This window comes from Cricetulus griseus, chromosome 3 (assembly GCF_003668045.3).
Source record: "Cricetulus griseus strain 17A/GY chromosome 3, alternate assembly CriGri-PICRH-1.0, whole genome shotgun sequence".
In the NCBI taxonomy this organism is placed as follows: Eukaryota; Metazoa; Chordata; class Mammalia; order Rodentia; family Cricetidae; genus Cricetulus; species Cricetulus griseus.
In genome coordinates this window covers 145,544,393-145,563,985 of record NC_048596.1, presented here as the reverse complement: position 1 = coordinate 145,563,985, position 19,593 = coordinate 145,544,393, and the positions used below count along the sequence as shown (strand labels likewise).

The 19,593-nt window shown below is 39.0% G+C and overlaps 1 protein-coding gene across 1 annotated transcript; it reads left to right on the top strand.

Moving 5' to 3' along the window:
• Positions 1 to 6,621: 6,621 nt before the first annotated feature.
• Positions 6,622 to 17,508, top strand: LOC100764353 (mas-related G-protein coupled receptor member B4). Its single transcript, XM_027410565.1, has 3 exons — positions 6,622 to 6,632; positions 9,057 to 9,251; positions 16,503 to 17,508. Exons 1-3 carry the CDS (start codon positions 6,622 to 6,624, stop codon positions 17,506 to 17,508), a joined length of 1,212 nt encoding a protein of 403 aa, XP_027266366.1.
• The last annotated feature ends 2,085 nt before the right edge of the window (positions 17,509 to 19,593 follow it).

Here is a 19,593-nt window from a genome sequence, read left to right as displayed (position 1 = left end):
AAAGGCAGGGAGAGATCATGCTAACTAACAAAATCAGAAATGAAAAGGGGAACATAACAACGGACATTGAGGAAATCTAGAGAATCATCAGGTCATACTTTGAAAACTTGTACTCCACAAATTAGAAAATCTAAAGGAAATGGACAATTTTCTGAATAAATATCACTTACCAAAATTAAATTAGCAATCTAAAAAAACCTATAACCCCTAATGAAATAGAAGCAGTTATTAAAAGTCTACCAACCAAAAAAAGCCCAGGGCCAGATAGTTTCACTGCAGAATTCTAACAGAAATTCAAACAAGAACTAATACCAGTACTCCTCAAATTGTTCCACACAATAGCAGCAGAAGGGACATTGCCAAGCTTTTTTTTTTTTCGAGGATACAATTACCTTGATACCCAAGCCAAACAAAGACACAAATACAAAAGAGAATTACAGACCAATATGCCTCATGAACATCGATGCAAAAATATTCAACAAACTACTGGCACATTGAATCCAAAAGCACATCACAGAAATCATCCACCATGATCAAGTTGGGATGGTTCAATATATGAAAATCCATCAATGTAATCCACCATATAAACAAACTGAAAAAGAAAAACCACATGATCATCTCACTAGATGCTGAAAAAGCCTTTGAGAAAATCCAACAACACATCATGATAAAGGTCTTGGAGAGATTAGGAATAACAGGAACACACCTAAACATGATAAAAACAATATACAGCAAACCAAGAGCCAACATCAAACTAAATGGAGGGAAATTCAAGGCAATTCCTCTAAAATCAGGAACAAGACAAGGCTGCCCATTTTCTCCATATCTCTTCAACATTGTCCTTGACGTTCTAGCTAGAACAATAAGACAACAAAAGGAGACCAAGGGGATACAAATTGGAAAGGAAGAACTGAAACTTTATTTGCAGATGATATGATAGTTTATATATGTTACCTGAAAAACTCTACCAGAGAACTTTTACAGCTGATAAACACCTTAGGCAAAGTGGCAGGACATAAGATTAACTCAAAAAAATCAGAAGCCCAACCCAAGCTAGTAGATTAACACTTGGTTTAGAGCTGTGACAGCTGTGACTTAGGTGACTATGTCTTGGAGACTCAGAGATCACTCAATCCTTTGGGAGCCCTAGGCCTTGCCCAGGTGCTCCATATCCCCAGGGTAGGTATGGAGAGTCAGTGGTGAGGCATTTTGCTCCATGGCACAAGCAAGCACTCTAACTTAACAGTGAGAGCTGAGCGGCCAGACTTGGGATTTGAGCTTCCTGTCCTACTATTATGTTCTTGCCTTATCTGGTACCTTTTATTAAAATAGAAGTAGTTCTTACGTGTTAAGAATTTCCTATTAGAGTTGAAAATTTTCTTTTGTCAGTTCACTAGTTTTTGGTCAAGATTTACCCTGAGTCTCCCAGCAGTCTTTGTGGAGTGCTCCCCTGGTTTCTTCTGCTTTGGCTAAGCCAATGAGTTTTAATGTAAGCTACTAAAAGTCAGATCTGCCCAATTACATGAGTTTGAGCTGTTTCCCTAACTCAGGGTGCTAAAAACAAGACTTTCTCAGGAAAGCTTCAGAAGAGAGCAGCTTCCAAGCCTCCTTCCTGTGACACTCAACAGTGGATGTGAAGCAGGCCAGTGGATTGATTGCCAATTATATCAGGTAGCCTTACTGCTAATCACTGTCAATAAAGTCACTTCATTCTCTGAGGAGAACAGTGAGAATGTATATAAGGAACTGGAATCCTAGTCAGTATTGGTAAGTTTTAATGTTGCAGTATCTAATCAAACCCTGAGTATACTGGTTCTGTGAACGACCTGAAAAGCAAATTTAAAAAATTGAACTGCAAAACAAAAAAAAAAATCAGTAGCCCTACTATATACAGATGATGAATGCTCTGAGAAAGAAGTCAGAGAAATTTACAATATGCATAAACAACATAAAATATCTTGGGGTAATGCTAACCAAAAATGTGAAAAACATGTATAGTAAGAACTTTGAGTCTTTAAAGAAAGAAATTAAAGTAGATACCAGAAAATGGAAAGATTTCCCATGCTCATGGATAGGTAGGATCCACATAGTAAAAAGGAAAATCTTGCCAAAAGCAATCTTCAGTGCAATTCCCATCAAAAATCCCAACACAATTATTCACAGACCTTGATAGAACAGTACTCTACTTTATATGGAAAAACAAAAAACCAAGGATAACCAAAACAACACTGTACAATAAAGGAACTTCCAGAGGCATCACAATTCCTGACTTCAAGCTCTGTTATAGAGCCATAGTCCTGAAAACAGCTTGTTATTGACACAAAATAGACAGAAAGACCAATGGAATCTAATTAAAAACCCTGATATTAACACACACACACACACACACACACACATATGAACACCTGATTTTTGACAATGAAGCTAAAAAGTTAAACAATGGAAAACAGAAAGCATCTTCAACAAACATTGTTGGCATAACTGGATTCAGACATGTAGAAGATTGCAGTTAGATCCATAGCTATCACCATGCACAAAATTAAATCTAAATGGCTCAAAGACCTCAACAGAAATTCAGACACACTGAACCTATTAGAAGACAAAGTGGAAATACCCTTGAATTAATTGATACAGGATACTGCTTTCTGAACATAACACCAGTAGCACAAACTTTGAGATCAACAATTAATAAATGGGACCTCCTGAACCTGAGAAACTTCTGTAGGGGAAAGGACACAATCATCAAGACAAAATGCCAGCCCACAGAATGGGAAAATATATTCATCAACCCCACATCTGACAGAGGGCTGATCTCCAAAATATACAATGAACTTAAGAATCTAGCCACCAAAATACCAAACAATGCAATTAAAAGTGCAGAACTAAATAGAGAATTCTCAATAGAGGAATCCAAAATGGCTGAAAGACACTTGAGAAAGTGCTCAACATCCTTAGCCCTCAGGGAAATGCAACTCAAATCCACTCTGAGATACCATCTTACTCCTGTCAGAATGGCTAAAATCAATAACACCAATGACAATCTATGCTGGAGAGGATGTGGAGAAAGAGGAACTCTCCTCCATTGCTGGTGGAAGTACAAACTTGTACAACCACTTTGGAAATCAGTATGGCGGTTTCTTAGGATCAATCTATATCAAGATACAGCAATTCCTCTCTTGGACATTTATCCAAAGAATGAAAACTCATACAGTAAGGACATATATTTAACTATGTTCATAGCAGCATTATTTGTGATAGCCAGGACATGGAAGCAACCTAGATGGTCCTCAACTGAAGAATAGATAGAGAAAATGTGGTACATTTACACAATGGAGTACTGCTCAGCAGAAAAAACAATGGAATCTTGAAATTCTCAGGCAAATGGATGGAACTAGAAGAAACCATCCTTAGTGAGGTAACCCAATCACAAAAAGATAAACATGGTATGTACTGACTCATTTTTGATATTTAGACATAAAGTAAAGAATTACCAATCCACAATCCACACTGCCAGAGGAGATAGGAAACATGGAGGACCCCAAGAGAAGACTGCATAGTCCCTTGAAGAAGGGGAGGCAAACAAGAACCCCTGACCAAAGTGGGAGCCCCAGGGTGGGGAGAGGAAGTAGGTAGGAAGGGAAGAAGGGGAGGGAGAGGAGAACAAGAGGACTGAGACAGGGGAGGAATAGAGGAGGGCAAGAAAGGAGATGCCTTGATACGGGGAGACAGTACAGGTATGGAGAGAGGTCTGGCGCAGGGAAAATGTTAGGGGATTCATAGTGATGATCCCAACTAAGAAGCCAGGCAGTAGTGGAGAGGATGCCATTGAGGCCCTTCCCCTATAAATGAGATTGATGCCTACCTTGGTTACCATTCCTAGAGCTTTCAACCAGTAGCTGTTCAAAGCAGAAACAGGCACCCACAGCTAAGCACTGAACTATACTACTTGAATCCAGTTGTGGAGAGGGAGGAGGGATGAGCAAAGGAGCCAAGACGGGGCTGGAGAAACCCTCAGAAACAGTGGCCCTGAACTAGTGAGAGCATGGAGACCCAATCATAAAGCTACAGAAACAGCATTGGACTGAACCAAGCCCTCTGAATGTGGGTGCCAGCTAGGAGGCCAATACAGTCTATGGGACCTCTAACAGTGGAGCCAGTCTTTGACCCTAGAGCACATTTGACCCTAGAGCACATTGGGAGCCCATTCCCTATGGAGGAATACTATTGCAGCCCAGATACAGAAAGTAGGGCCTAGACCATCTCCCACATGATATGACAGACATTGAAAGTCCCCTGTGGAGGGCCTTACTATTCCTGGGGAGGAGTTGGGGGGTAAATGGGGAGGTTTGTGGGGAACATGGGATGATGGGACAGAAAATGGGGGATGGATATGTAAATATGAGTAGTAACTAAAGAATAAAGAAAAAAGAAAAGAAAAAAGTAAAAATACAAAATCATCAGGTTAGGTGGTAAAAAACAAAAAAAGTCTACAACAAAATCCAAAACCCCTTCATGATAAAATTTTTGGAGAAGTCATGGATACAAGGAACATCACTAAACATGGTGAAGGCAATTTGCAACAAGCCAAAAGCCAGCATAAAATTAAATTTACAGAAACTAAAAGCAATTCCACTAAAAGCAGGAACAAGTGTGTCTACTCTCTCCATTATATATTCAATATGATTACTGAAATTCTAGCAGGAGCAATAAGAGAATTGAAGGATATCAAAAGAATACACATTGAAAAGGAAGAAGTCAAAGTATAATTATTTACACATTATATAATAGTATTCATAATCAATCCCCAAAATTCTAGCAGAGACCTCCTACAGATGATAAACACCTGTAGTGAAGTGACTAGATACAAGATTAACAACAACAATAACAGCAAAACAATAGCTCTCCTATACACAAATGACAATCAGACTAAAAGAGAAATCAACACACTTCACAACAGCTACAAATAATATAAATAATAGCTACAAATAATCTTGGGGTAACTCTAACTAAGGAATTGAAAGACTTGTATAACAAAACCTTCAAGTCTTTGAAGAAAGAAAATGAAGAAGGTATCAGAAGATGGAAAGATCTCCCATGTTCATGGACTGGTAGGATTAACATAGTAAAAATGGCCATCCTCCCAAGAGCAATCTACAGATTCAATGCAATCCTCAGCAAAATTTCAACACAATTGTTTGAAGACTTTAGAAAGACAATACTCAACTTCATGTGGAAAAAAATCCAGTATAGCTAAAACAATAGGGCATGATAAAAGAACATCCAGAGGTATCACCATCCCCAATTTCTAGATGTACTAAAGAGCTATAGTAATAATAAACACATAGTATTGGCATAAGAGCAGAAAGGTTGATCAATGGAATTGAAACAGATACACATACATAAATACACATACACATAGACACCTGATTTTTGATAGATGCCAGAGATATACACTGGAGGAGAGATTACTGGAATTAGGGAGGCATTTTGGGAGTGATGTAGAAACCTAGTGTAGTGGAAACTCCCTGGAATCTATGAGAGTGACCCTAGCAAAGTCTCCTAGTAATTCAGGATATGGAGCCAGAACTGGCTGTCTTCTATACCAAGGCTAAGCTCCTAACAGTGGGACAGGGACACATAACCAGCCACAAAACCTTCAACCAGAAATGTACAGGGGCAATGAAGGAGCAGAACTTGTGGGAGTGGCTGACACATAACTAGTCCAAATTAAGGCCCATGCCACAAGAGTGAGTTCACTCCTGACACTGCCTAGATGGCCAGGAGCCATAGACATGATATCCCAGAACCCTAGGGTAGAAGCAAACATACTGACAAAATAAAGAAAAAGAAAGAGGGAGGGAGGGAGGAAGGAAGGAAGGGAGGAAGGGTGCCTCCCTTCTTGTTCACTCTCAGCTTCCAAACTGACAGTAGAGTGTCATCAGCCAGCCCCCCACTCCTGCTACCATGCCTACACCACCATGGTGGGATAGATCCCTTCAACCTCCAAGCCAGAAGAAACCTACTTGATTTCTTTATGCCCTGTGACTCAAGTATGTGGTCTCTTCATCAATAGAGTTTTAGCATCACATTATAGAGAGTGATCAAGCACATTGCTAATAGCCTGTAGTGCTCAGGGTATGGAAGCCTATAGAACCCCACTGACCAACAATTTCTATTATTTACAAGAAATGTGGACCAGTTACCATGGGAAGGGAAAGGCTGATATTCTTGTGTTTCAGTTATATACTCTTAAAACCCAAGAAGAAACTACATCATGTTGCTACCTATGTAGGAGTTGGTCCGTAAAAGAGGGAAGAGTAATTATTTGGCTACAAGTAGACCTAAAAGGATGGGATGGGAGAGGTTGGTATGAGTGTAATTGGGACAGAAGCCAAGAAGCATCTTAGTGGGCATCTGAATTCAAACATCTCTGGTGACTTGTTCCCAGTATATGTACAGGAAGTCACAAGGTCTGATCAACATTTTTATAAGCTTCACCTGGACCAGAAACACTTACTCAGCTGCTGAAGGCAAATCCCAACTCAAGGAAGCAGACTCTATAATCAGTCTGTGAAAGGGTCTTCTTCACCCTTGGACAATTCTCCACCTCTATACCAGAGAATGGAAGAAAGGTAAGAATATATTCCTAGAATGTCCAGAGATGTACTGTCTTGGAGTTTTCTCTATATCCACATTCCTGTGTTGCTATCACAAAATGCAACATGACAGGTCTAGATCTTTTTCATGGGAAGGCATGAGACAGAAGCATCCTTTTGAAACAGATACTCTGACTTGAGCAGACTTTTCTTACTTTCCCCAAATCATTTGTATTCATGTCTGTTATTTAAGGAGGAAGTTAATGTGCATATTTTTCCCAGGGAAGAAACCCTGTTTGTTGGTTCTTACAGCTGATCTGCAATGTATGTATGTTGCTTCCAAAGAGAGTCAGAGTCTTAGAATTTGAACAGCTGAGGAATACCACAAGAAGTGCTTATTTACAAAGACCACATGACTTAGAACCAGAGGAAGTTCCTGGGGAAACAAGATAAAGTAAGACAGTGAAAGACATTGTCTACTCCTTGCCTCCAATAATCAGCAGAAGGGGTGTGTGTGTGTGTGTGTGTGTGTGTGTGTGTGTGTGTGTGTGTGTGTGTGTGTGTGTGTGTGTGTAAGAGAGAGAGGGAGAAAGAGAGAGAAAAAAGGTATAACTAGATGCATGGAGGAGCACTGCTGTTCCCAACACACAGTTGACCAGGAGAGAGATTATAAATAAAAATCCCAGCCTCTTTCCTGCTGCTCTCCATCGTCCTTGAAATGTCATCAACTGTTCAAATACAAAGAAACTTGGAGAAAGGGACAGCTCTGAGGAGTGAGATAAGCACTTCTGTAAGATGTCAGGGGGCAGAGAGAAAGACAGAAGAATAAACTTCCTCACTTGCAAGTCTTCTACCTTGAGACTTCTAGATTTAACTGTCATCAGATAATTTCTCCCCTCATCTCCGTCAGAGTGATGTTTGTCTTGTTTTCATTTTATCTTCTAATACTGCTTTTTTTGGAGGAATAACCCATATTAACCAAAAATAATATGAAGATAGACTGAAATTCATGCAGGGAAATATTTCTTATTGGCTATAGTACTAGAGCATCTACTCAAATACAGAAAAATAGAATAGAATACTCAAATACAGAAAAATAGAACAACAAGAAAGTTGTTAAGTATGGGTTGGCAGCAGCACCAAGTCAGACACAAGAACTGCAGTATTGGCTGGTCCTCAGACCTAAAGATACAAAAGCATGCTGTTTATGGTCAAGGACTCTCAGCACATCAACATGTCAGTGTAGGGAAGACACACAGAGGAGTGGGAGGGCTGGTCCTTGCAGTTACCCACCTGTTGAATCATCAGCTTCCAATCATGCTTTTGTCATTGGGATTAAGAGAAAATGTGAACTTGGATCCACTTTAATTTAAAATAGAATAATTAGTTAAGAGAGAGATTAGCATCTTAAACTTTCTGGGTTGTGGAGAAAAATCATGAACTTCTGATCTTCCTGCTCCCACCTACTGAGCAGTAGGATTGCAGGCTAACACTACCATCTCCACTTTTATGCTGACTGTAGCTGATGTCAGCTCCATTCCCAGCCCCATTTGATTGCTTCTTTCCTGCTGTTTCACAAATTGTTAGCTTGAGTTTTCCTTCATCCATAATTGTGACTGCCATCTTGTTTGTATTGTGGGAAAGACTCCTGTGCTTTTCCATTATTCACTTCTAATAGACATGCAGTGTTGTAGTGTACACAAGTTTGTCAAAGGTTGATCCTGTCCAGGGTAGATAGCTTAGTTTGTAAGGTAATTATGATGCAAGCATAAGAACTAGCCATTAGAACAATCCAGGCCTGGCAAGGCATATCCACCACTCCAGTGCTGGTGATGCGGAGACCAAAGGATGCCTGGGGTTTGCTGGCCTATGGTTGAGTCTGTGAGCTTCATGGTCAGTGAGAAACCCTTTCTCAAAAAGCAAGGTAGTGATCTATTGAAGAAAAACTTGACATCAGCTTGTAACTTCTTCAAACACATTCATGCATGTACACACACACACACACACACATACACACACACACACACACACACACACACACACACACACACACACACACTATACTGGTCCAGCACCATTTATTTTGGATTGGAATTCACACTGTCAGAGTCAGGTATAATCAATCACTCATCATTTTATGCTACAACTCCATCCTCAGAAAATCAGAAAAAATAGTCCTCCTTTCGCCACAGACTCCAGGGGTGGGATTGAAGTGACAATATAGGTGAGTTTTTAAAGAACTGAGGCATGTGGTCCACATATGAGCTTATCCTGTTCCTCTGGTTGCAACTGCATACCATTCGCTATTTGTATTTCAAGTGGTGCACCTTCTCACCTTGTCCTCAGACAGACAACACAGACAGATTTTGTTATCAGAGAAAACTCCCTGTCTTCCAGAAGAGACCATGGAGTATGCTCTCATTATGTTAGATTTGTCCTCATTTATTGCACTCCACTTAGCAGTCCTCCATTAGAAATCCCCGCACTTCTCTGCAGCAAACTTGGAATTCACCTTCACTTCCTTCCTCCTTGCTCTGCCGATCAGTCATCTCAGATGCACATCCCATGGTCATTCTGCACACCTAAGTGCTCCTCAGTACTTAACCATGCAGTATTGGGTCCTTACATCAAAGATACCTTAATGGTCAACATCAGGTACTTGGTATGCATCAATAATTCTGAATATAATCAGAACTGCTTGCATACATTCAGGGCAATTGAGGATTTCTTTATCATATTTTCTATCCCTGTACAGTTTTTATTTTCTATATAATCCATCATCTATTAGTATAAAGATCTGTATGAATGTATTCCTTCTGAAAGTAATAATAATATCAAGGCCTCATGGATATGAAAATATTTGCACATCACACAAACTAAACATAAGGTTGTAGAGGGGTTTCTAACTTCAATGTCTGTTGCCATGGGATGTTTCTAGGCTTTAAAGTTTTTGAAGTAAAGAATTCCATTTCCTGATAAAGGGAGGGAGTTTTAGTTTAGATCTTTTATTTCTCATGACTTATTGCTTTTACTAAGATTTTGAGTGCAATATTGAATAGAAAATGGATAAGGGAATGAAAGTCTCATTTTTATTTAAAAATTACTTTCATTTTCCCAAGGTAAGTAAGCTGTAATATATTTCCTTCATTGTGTTATCTTATCATGTTCCTATGTTTCTTCAGAATTTTTTATCCTGAGGAGACAGTCAATTTTGTCAATATTATTTTCTGAATAATGACTTTTAGAGGTTGACTTTATTATATGCAGTTTTACATTCATGATTTTTTTCATGTGTGTGGAACCATCTTTGTGTTTTTAAAGGAAATCAACTTTATGACTATGTACAATGTTTGTCTCCTCCTAATTATTACTGCTGTTGTTATTTTATTAGTTTCATATATGTAAACAATTTGTTGTGATCACATTTATCCCCTATTAATCTTCTCATCCAAATCCATCTCCTGTTGACCTCCTTATTAATCTCAACTTTTCTTTTCTTCTGGATCCTTTTTAAAATGAACTACTTGTTCAATCTTAAAGATTTTATATGTCTGCTATTGTTTTTGTTTGTTTGCTTGTTCATTTTTACTTTTATTCCATTGTGATACCATAAGATATAAAACTTGTAATTTGTTTTGCATTTGTTAATACTGTTGTATTAGAGTTTCCATTTTCTTCCTTGCTGCTTAGACAAAACACCATGATCAAGCAAGTTGTAAAAGAAGTTATTTAATTTGGTTTATGGTTTCAGAAAGTTAGAGTCCATGATGGAGGAGCAAAGTCATAGTAGCAAGAACAGCTGAAAGTTCACATCTTGATTTGTAAGGTGGAAATGGGAGTAGGGTTGGTAATGCTGTGGGCTTCTGAAACCTCAAGGTCTAATCCTAGTGACATACCTCCTAATCTTTTGCAAACAGTTACACTAACTGGTAACCAAATGTTTAAGCACAGGAGGCTTTGGGGACCACACATTCAAATCACCACAACAGTCTTGTAGGATACAATATTTTAGAGAAAATTTTATGGGATGCCAAAAAGAATATGTGCCAAACAGTTGTTGAAGTACTGTGAATATGTAATTTTGATTTTCTATCTCCCATCCATTTGGAATAACATCGCTCATCACATTATACCACTCTGTACATTTCTTCATCAGCAAAATGTGTTTCTTGTAAACAGCCATCAGTTGGATGATATTTCATCACACATTCATGCATGCTATCTTTTAAGTGATGGTTTAATACAATTTATATTTAAGATTACTATTTGAATACACATACTAACTCATGTAATTTTAGGGTTTTCCTGGTTGATCTGAATACTGACTCTGCAATTTCTCACTTGCTCATTTTAGTTTACTCAGTTATTGAGTTTAAAATATTTGATTCTTTCTCAACCCCATTTTTTATTATCTTCATAAGATTTGTTCTTTTGTAGAGTCTCATTATTTAAATTTATTCTTCCCTTTCATGGCATTCCATTTTTATGCTTCCTTATTTTAGAGGTCAGTTACATACATGATTGGTGACATGGATTTTACATTTGAGGGGTGAATGGCTTAAACATAGGTCAGAAACTTCAGTTATACCAACCCACTGGATCTGACTGGAAAACATGGAGATGTAACAAGATGTGACTGGTGACAATTTGAGAACATCTTCCCAATAGGGGAAGCACATGAGCAGAGGAGAAGTCTGTGAAATGAGGAGCAGGAATATTGTTTGTAGACTGACTGCAGGAACAATATATACAATTACAAAATAAGCTGTAGCTGATTTTGTTCTATTTTTGCTTCCTGGCATTGTTTCTTAGAGCTGAGGAGCCAACTGTGAAAGAACTGTGAGAGGTCACATTATACTGCCCTGTTAGTTTTGAGCTTGATTTTTTTGTATTTATCTAGCTCATTTTTCACTATTCTTGGTGGCTTATGTCCCATGTGATGCCCTGAACGAAGTTTGTGCTCTTAGGGGCAGTTATGGCTCAAAATAAATTGTGTGATCTTGGTGAATATAATAGAGTTCATTGGGAAATTTCTTGCAAAGACCTTGGTGACAAATATTTTTCTAAGTCATCATGGCTCTTTCTTCAAGCCTGAGCCTCTTCTAAGCCTCCTCAGGTAATTTAATCTTCAGTAAGCTGATGTCTTAGATGGAGGTTGTCCAAGAGCATCCTGCGATTAAAGAAAAAATACATTTCTTTAATGGATATTTGGGTTGGACAAGAATGAAGAAATCACAGGCTGATATAGAACTCATGATACAGTCCAGGCCATCTTTTAACTCAGAAACATTCCCACCATAGCCTCACCATATCTTGGATTACAGGAGTGAGTTAAAAATGCCTGGTGTATATTTTTTCTGCTGAAACCTAAATCTAATGGTTTCTCAACTTCACCTTCAAAATCATTCACTCTTTCTTCTACCTGATCTAATCTGCAAGATATGCTTCCCCTTGGATATTTCATTTGACCCACTGAGGTTGTCCTTCCAATGATTTTCATCCCTCTTTCCACAAGCTCTATCTCAGAGGTAAGTTTATTAACTAAAGCTTGTATAAATTTGTCCCTAACCCTGTCTACATCTCTGAAGTCTTTAAACATTTTAAAGTTTAGACTTCTGATTTCATTGTCTGGTTTTACATGAGTCTCAAACCTTTCGATTTATTGTTGAAGTGATATTAACCTTTGTCACAATCACATTCCTTGTTCGTTGACAATTTTTGTTTCTGGATCATAATCTGTGCCCTTTTGTGTTTGATAACATGTTTACAAGTGCCTTCCTAGTAGCAGCCTTAGCTCAAGATCTCAATCCAAAAAAACACTGAAAGTGAGAAAGAAGATGAACTCAACAAAAAAGCCAACCAAATGTTTACATTAGAAAGAAAATAAGAGCAATTGAAAGCAACATTTGCACCTCCAATGCTGATGGAGATATGGTAATATAGAATAACTGAGAAGTTCAAATTAATTAAGAAAATATGCAAAACAGTTGTGTGCCTAGTGGTAAAGAGAGAAACGTGAGGGTAAAGAACACAACACATGTACATAACACCACCACAACAAATACTAACAATAATCATTCATTGTTGATGAGCTTAAGAGTGGATGCTTTGAAGTCACAGGCTTCTGAAGCTCACTAGGTGTGAACAGTTCGGTTTTGATCCTTTTCCGTTCCCAATTCTATTCATACCAAGTGGGATCAACTGTATGAATTCTGACCCTCACCCGATATTCCCCACCACAGGGGATGGTGGGAAGGGCCAATACAGGGAACTCTGCTGGGATGTGTTCATGCCACAAAGCAGCAAGTACAGGAACATCTATCATTCCACTCCAATTGGCCCTTAAGGTGATAGGCAGAGAAATACCAGGGTGGATGTGCTTTCTTCTAATGTCTCTGTGGATCATGGAGGAAAGAGGAAACGTTCAAATGAATATGAGTGGGTGGGAGTGAAACAAAGCACTAAGCGACCCTGCTTGTCCCAGCCATGCTGGAATATGTCTGAAAATCTACTTGTATTCACTTACATCTACCACTGATCTTCCTAGAGGATGGGACTGTAGTTCCAAAGCAAAGTCATTTATATTTCCTTTTTCATCTTGGCCCTCAAATAGTTTCATATATACCTGCACCTTTTTATCTAAATAAAGTATCAGTTAGCTTTTAGGACCCACAGTGAATCCAGAATCAAATGCCTAACCTTGGGTCTAAAATTTTTCTTAGTAATATTTACAACTATGTATTGGACAGTCCTATGTTGCAAAATCCAGCTCTGTGGAATAAGTAATTATTCACAACTACAGGAGTTTTACAGTGAATAAATCATTATGAATTATATTTTCCTCATTCTCTATATGTTTTCTGGTACTCAACCTTTTTTAAAAACATTTATACAATGTTTATTTTAAATTTTCAACTCCTCTGAGATCATGACGTATTCATTTGTTACATTTTTTTTCTTTGTTTTTTTGGTTTTTTTGAGACATGTTTTCTCTGTGTAGCCTTGGATCCTGTCCTGGAACTAGCTCTTATAGATCATGCTGGTCTCTAACTCACAGAGATCCACCTGCCTCTGCCTCCCAAGTGCTGGGATTAAAGACATGGACCACCACCACCCAGCTTTGTTGCATTTCTTAACTAAATACCATATCCCCAGTAGATAGCCAGACAGTTTTTTCATAAAGGCAAACAACAGAAAAACACTTGTCCTGCAAGGTTTCTGTCCTTTACAGTTTCCAAAATTTGAAATGAAGACCCAGTTTTTCTAGCCTAATAACTCTGGCTGGGGTCACAGAGGTCTTAGTAAACAGCCACATTTGCTTCTTGACTCTCACTTTTTATTCAGTGTTTCCCATTGGAAGGCCTCCCTTCCAGTGACTAAGGGCAGCCATTGTTCATGATGGGGTACCAATACTCCTGCACCTAAGAAGAAACTTCAGCTTTAGGATGGAAATAAAGTTGCATTCAGAATCCTGTCTTTTCCTGAAAGCATTAGATGATGAGCATCTCTACTAGAGCTATCAGCTACCCCAATGTGGGTAGATGAATTGGTTTGCAGATAGCCTATCTTAATTTGGGTTACTGTTGCTGTGAAGAGACACCAAGACCACTGAAACTCTTATAAAGGAAAGCATTTAATTAGGAGGGCTTTTAGTTTTAGAGATTTAGTCCATTATCATGGTGGGATATGGAGGCGTGCAGGCAGACATGGTGTTAGAGAAGTAGCTGAGTGTTCTGCATCTTGATCCACAGGCAACAGGGGTAAACTGTGTTCTACATTGTGCATCTCTTGAGCATAGAAGTGCTCAGAGCCCACCCCCACAGTGACATATATACCCCAACAATGTAGCACCTACTCCAACAAAGCCACACATCCTAATAGTGTCATTCCTGTGGGGATCATTTTCTTTCAAACAACCACATTACACTCCCTGGCTCCCATAGGCTTGTAGCAATATCATAATGTAAAACTGCATTCATTCCAACTTTGTAAGTGCCCATAGTCTATCACAGTCTCAAACTTATTTAAAAGTCTAAAGTTCAAAGTCATTTCTGAGATTAATGAAATCTCTTAACTATAACCCCCTGTAAAAATCAAAATAAAAAATCAGATCACATACTTCTAACATATACACATTACATAGCACAGATACACATTACCATTCCAAAATGAGTAAAAAGAGATAACAAGAAAATACTGGACCATGGCAAGACCAATACCCAGCTGGATAAACTCTAAATGCTGCATCTCCATATCTGACGTCAAAATGCTCTTCAGATCTCCAGCTTCTTACAGATTTTTGACTGCAACACACTTCTCTCTCTCCCTCTCTCTCTCTCTTTCTCTCTCTCTCTCTTTCTCTCTTTCTTTCTTGGGCTTGTTTCACTCCCTGTCAGCAGCTCTTCTTTGCAGGTAACCCACAGCTCTGACATTCCCAACATATTGAGCTTTCCAAGGCAATCCAGGTTTCAACTTCACAGTTTCATGCAATGGTCTCTCTAAGCCTCCATTCAGGAACTAGCCTGACTTGTTCCTGTACTCAGTGGATTTTCTTAGTCACAAAGGAACATTCATAACCCATTTCTTCTCTATTTGACTCTAAAACCAGAATCATTTGGCCAAATCTGCAAGGTTCATCTTTTTTCTAGGACTGGAACATTCCCCCCTCACTCAATCACATCTTCACTAGCTTTATCTTTTCCATAGTTTCATTCATTGGATAAGTTTATATATCCTGAAACTTTCTCTGTAGACCAGACTACTCTCAAAGTTTCTGCCTGCCTCTGCTTCTGGAGTACTGAGATTAAAGGGATGTACTACTATACCTGTCTCTAAGCTTTTCTTTAATTCCTTTCTACAAGTAGAAACCTTATCTGGGTGGGATCTTGCCCTGATGTCACCATTCTCTTTATTCCATTTCTTAATCTGTTTAACTCCTTGAACTGAGCTCCATTCTACTTCCTGGTGCTCCTTTTCAACTTAAATTGCACATTTTGTGTTTTTCCTTGTTTGGTTTGCCCCTTTTTGTTATTAATCTATTAGAGTTAACACTAATAACCACATGACAGAATCTGTACTAGGCTGTTTTGAGATTTTGTCTGCCAGTAGAATTAATCCAAATCTCTTCACATTAACCTCAGGAAGATTCTTTGGACAAGAGCAAAAAGCAGCCACATTCTTCATCAAAATATCATAAGAATGATCTCTAGGCAAGATAGAAACTTCTTGAGTTAGTTCCCACCTTCAGCACCACTGTCTTCTATCATCTTACTAGTATGGTCCATTGAGCAATGCTTGAAGCTTTACAAACTCCAGATGCCTCCAAATGAAAGTGTGGCAAGGCATCAAAACAATACCAAGTGTGTGGTATGAATTTATGTCTTAGTTTGGATTTCTGTAGCTGTGAAGAGATACCATGATCATGCTACTCTTATAAAGGATAGCATTTAATTGTGTCTGACTTAGAGTTTCAGAGGTTTACTCCATCATCATTATGGTGGGACATGGTAGCATTCAGGCAGACATGATGCTGGAGAAGGAGCTGAAATTTCTTGATCCACAGGCAATAGCAAGTGAGCTGTGTCTGATATTGAGCATAGCTTGAGTATGGAAGACCTCAGAGCCCATCCCCACAGTGACATATTTTCTCCAAAAAGGCCACATCTACTCCAAAAAAACTACACACCCTAATAGTGACACTCCCTGTGGGAGCCATTTTCTTTCAAATCACTACATAGCTGAAGTCAGTAAAAACTTCGAGAAATTTTAAAGATTGACAAATGACTTAATTTATGTAAACTGTTTCCTCCTCCTTATGAGCCAGAGTCAGTTATCCCACAGATTTGGGCAGGGAGGGGGGAGTCAGAGAATATACAATATGTGTTCATGTCTTGTTTTTCATTTCAGGAACACTAGTGAAGAATTCCTAAGATTGCAGCTAAACACCCCAGCCTGGAGGACTAACAGCACAGCAATGAATGAAAGTGATTACAATCAACATTTATATTGTTCTACAAAGTTCTATACCATGAATATTCTTGCAGTCATCATTGCCCTGATTGGTATGGCAGGAAATGTCATAGTGCTGTGGCTTCTGGGCTTCCACATGAAAAGAAATGCCTTCTCGGTCTACATCTTCAACCTGGCTGGGGCTGACTTCCTCTTCCTCTTCTTTCAGACTCTATATTGCCTGAAGGAAATACTTCATTATGTCCATACATTACTTTCTTACTTGTCCACCTATTTGGTTTTGGTGTTAAATTTTGCTTATTTTGCAAGTCTGAGCATGCTCAGTGCCATTAGCACTGAGCGCTGCCTGTCTGCCCTGTGGCCCATATGGTACCGCTGTCAAAGACCAAGGCATACATCAGCTGTCATGTGTGCCCTGCTCTGGGCCTTGTCCCTGATATTGAGCTTCATGGAAGGGAGTGCATGTGGCTCCTTCTTTAATGGTTTTATGGCTGGTTGGTGTAAAAGACTAGGTTTCATCACTCTTGCTTGGCTAATTGTTTTATTTGTGGTTCTGTCAGGATCCAGCCTGGCCCTGATTCTCAGAGTCTTCTGTGGCTCACAGAGGATTCCTGTGACCAGGTTGTATGTGACCATTGCCTTCACAATGCTGGTTTTCCTGCTCTTTGGCTTGCCTTACGGGATCAACTGGTTTTTCTTATTTTGGTTTGGGGGTGATTATCCATCTTTCCTTTGCTATGTTTATCAAATGTCAATATTGCTATCCTGTGTCAACAGCTGTGCCAACCCCATCATTTACTTTTTTGTTGGCTCAATTAGGCATCACCAATTCCAGAGGCAGACTCTGAAGATTCTTCTGCAGAGTGCCATGCAGGACACTCCTGAGGATGAAGGTGGAGAGGGGAAGTCTACTAGACAGGAAACAGTCTACTGCTACAGCTGACAACTTTGTCCTTGTCCATGTAGGCAATTTTGACAATCTTTTCAATTGGACATCTGACCTTAAATCTGTTGCAAAAATAATTATTCTTGTGAAAATTGAGTGAGACAAGGCTTGCCAATCAGGTACTGCTTGCAGTATCCCTAAACCTTCTACTTAGGGACAGAAAAGCTCCCACTCTGGTGATATCCTTCCCTTAGAGGAAGTCTTAAGGCTATGACGGGAAGGTCAGAATTTCTTTGGTCATTAAACTTGACAGTGATTAAAAGATTGTTATATTTTTCCCAAATGTTCTCTTTATTTTTGAAAGGACTTTTGTCTCAATGTTAAAATAATTGCATAAAATTTCCCCACAATCCTACAGAACTAAATAGACAATTCTCAGAGGAGGAATCTAAAATTACTGAAAGACACATAAGAAAGTGTTCAAATTCCTTAGCCATCAGGGAAATGCAAATCAAAACAACTCTGAGATATCATTTTACTCCTGTCAGAATGGCCAAAATCAAAAACACCAATGACAGTTTATGCTGGAGAGGATGTGGAGAAAGGGAAACACTCCTCCACTGCTGGTGGGAGTGCCAACTTGTACAGCCACTTTGGAAATCAGTATGGCAACTCCTCAAAAATTGGGAATCTGTCTACCACGAGATCCAGCAATTCTACTCTTAGGCATATACCCAAAAGAAGGACATTCATACAACAAGGACATCTGTTCAATGATGTTCATAGCAGCACTATTTGTAATAGCCAGAAACTGGAAGCAGCCTAGATGCCCCTCAACTGAAGAATGGATAGAAAAATGTGGTACATTTACACAATGGAGTAGTATTCAGCGGGAAAAAATGGAATCTTGAAATTTGCAGGAAAATGGATGGAACTAGAAGAAACCATTCTTAGTGAGGTAACACAATCACAAAAAGACAAACATGATGTGTACTCACTCATATGCAGATGTTAGACATAGAGTAAAGGTTTCCAGTCTACAATCCATACTTCCAGAGTTGCTAGTAAACAAGGAAGACGCTAAGAGAGACATGCATGGTCCCCTGGAGAAGGGGAAAGGGTCAAGATCCCCTGAGCAAATTGAGAGCAGGGGAAAAGGGGGGAGGGAGCTACAAGAATGAGAAGGGAAGAAGAGGAAGGATGCAGAGGTCATAAGGGAGCAGAAAGTTTGAGTCAGGGGAATAGAAGAAAGGGTATGTGATAGGTAAGGTTTTAGTTGGGGGGTGGTAGGGGAGGATGGGAGGGAGAAGGGACCTGGGATTGTCATGTAAAACAATCTTGTTTTTAATTCAAATAAAAAATGATTAAAAAATTCCCCACAATCCTAGTTTCCTTTCATTTCTGAAGGTTTAGGATATGTGTATAACCTCATAAGTATCTCTTATATAAATTGCTTAATAAACAAATGTGTAATCTTAAGATGGCCTGTTAAATTTCCATTAACCAGATTGTAATCATCACCTTCAGGCTAATTGTTTGTACCATTTAGGGCACTGGAAGAATGATATTAAGTTTTATAACCAGATACATCAATATCCATGTATGCTTGAAGTTTAATGCAGTGTCCTCCTATGGTTCCCTTTCACTGTGCCTTGCTTATCATTCCAAGGGCATGGCTCCCACTTCTCTATGTATATTCATTTTGACCATCCCTGTCTGGGAACCATATTTCATGACAAATATTTAATCAAAATGAGTACTATGTAGACCCAAGGCCAAGTTATGACACCAGTTGGAGATGTAATCCAGACTCTTGGATCATAGTGTATCAGCTTCTGGATGTGACCCCTCAAGAAACTCTTCTCTATTGTCCTAGTGCAGAGCTCAGGGTCTATGTAATGGCATTAATCTCTCTATCAGTTTCTGCTTCTTCAAGGTCTATATTCTCCTTGCCAAAATTCTAAGTTTGCCCATACACATTTCCTCCATCAAAAAAGCAGTCTGTGATATTTAAATTCAACTTCAACAAAGTTCTCAGAATAATGGTATAATGATACCAATATTCTCAAACAGAATATCACAGGCATGGTCCCTAGCCCAGATCCTGGCAGAGTCCTTGCTCCACTCTGAAACCCCATAAGC

Excerpts from the sequence above, each read along its gene's own strand:
- LOC100764353 (XM_027410565.1), top strand. Across the intron at positions 9,252-16,502 it reads ACCTTAATGGTCAACATCAG|GAACACTAGTGAAGAATTCC; the intron begins GTACTTGGTATG and ends TTTTCATTTCAG.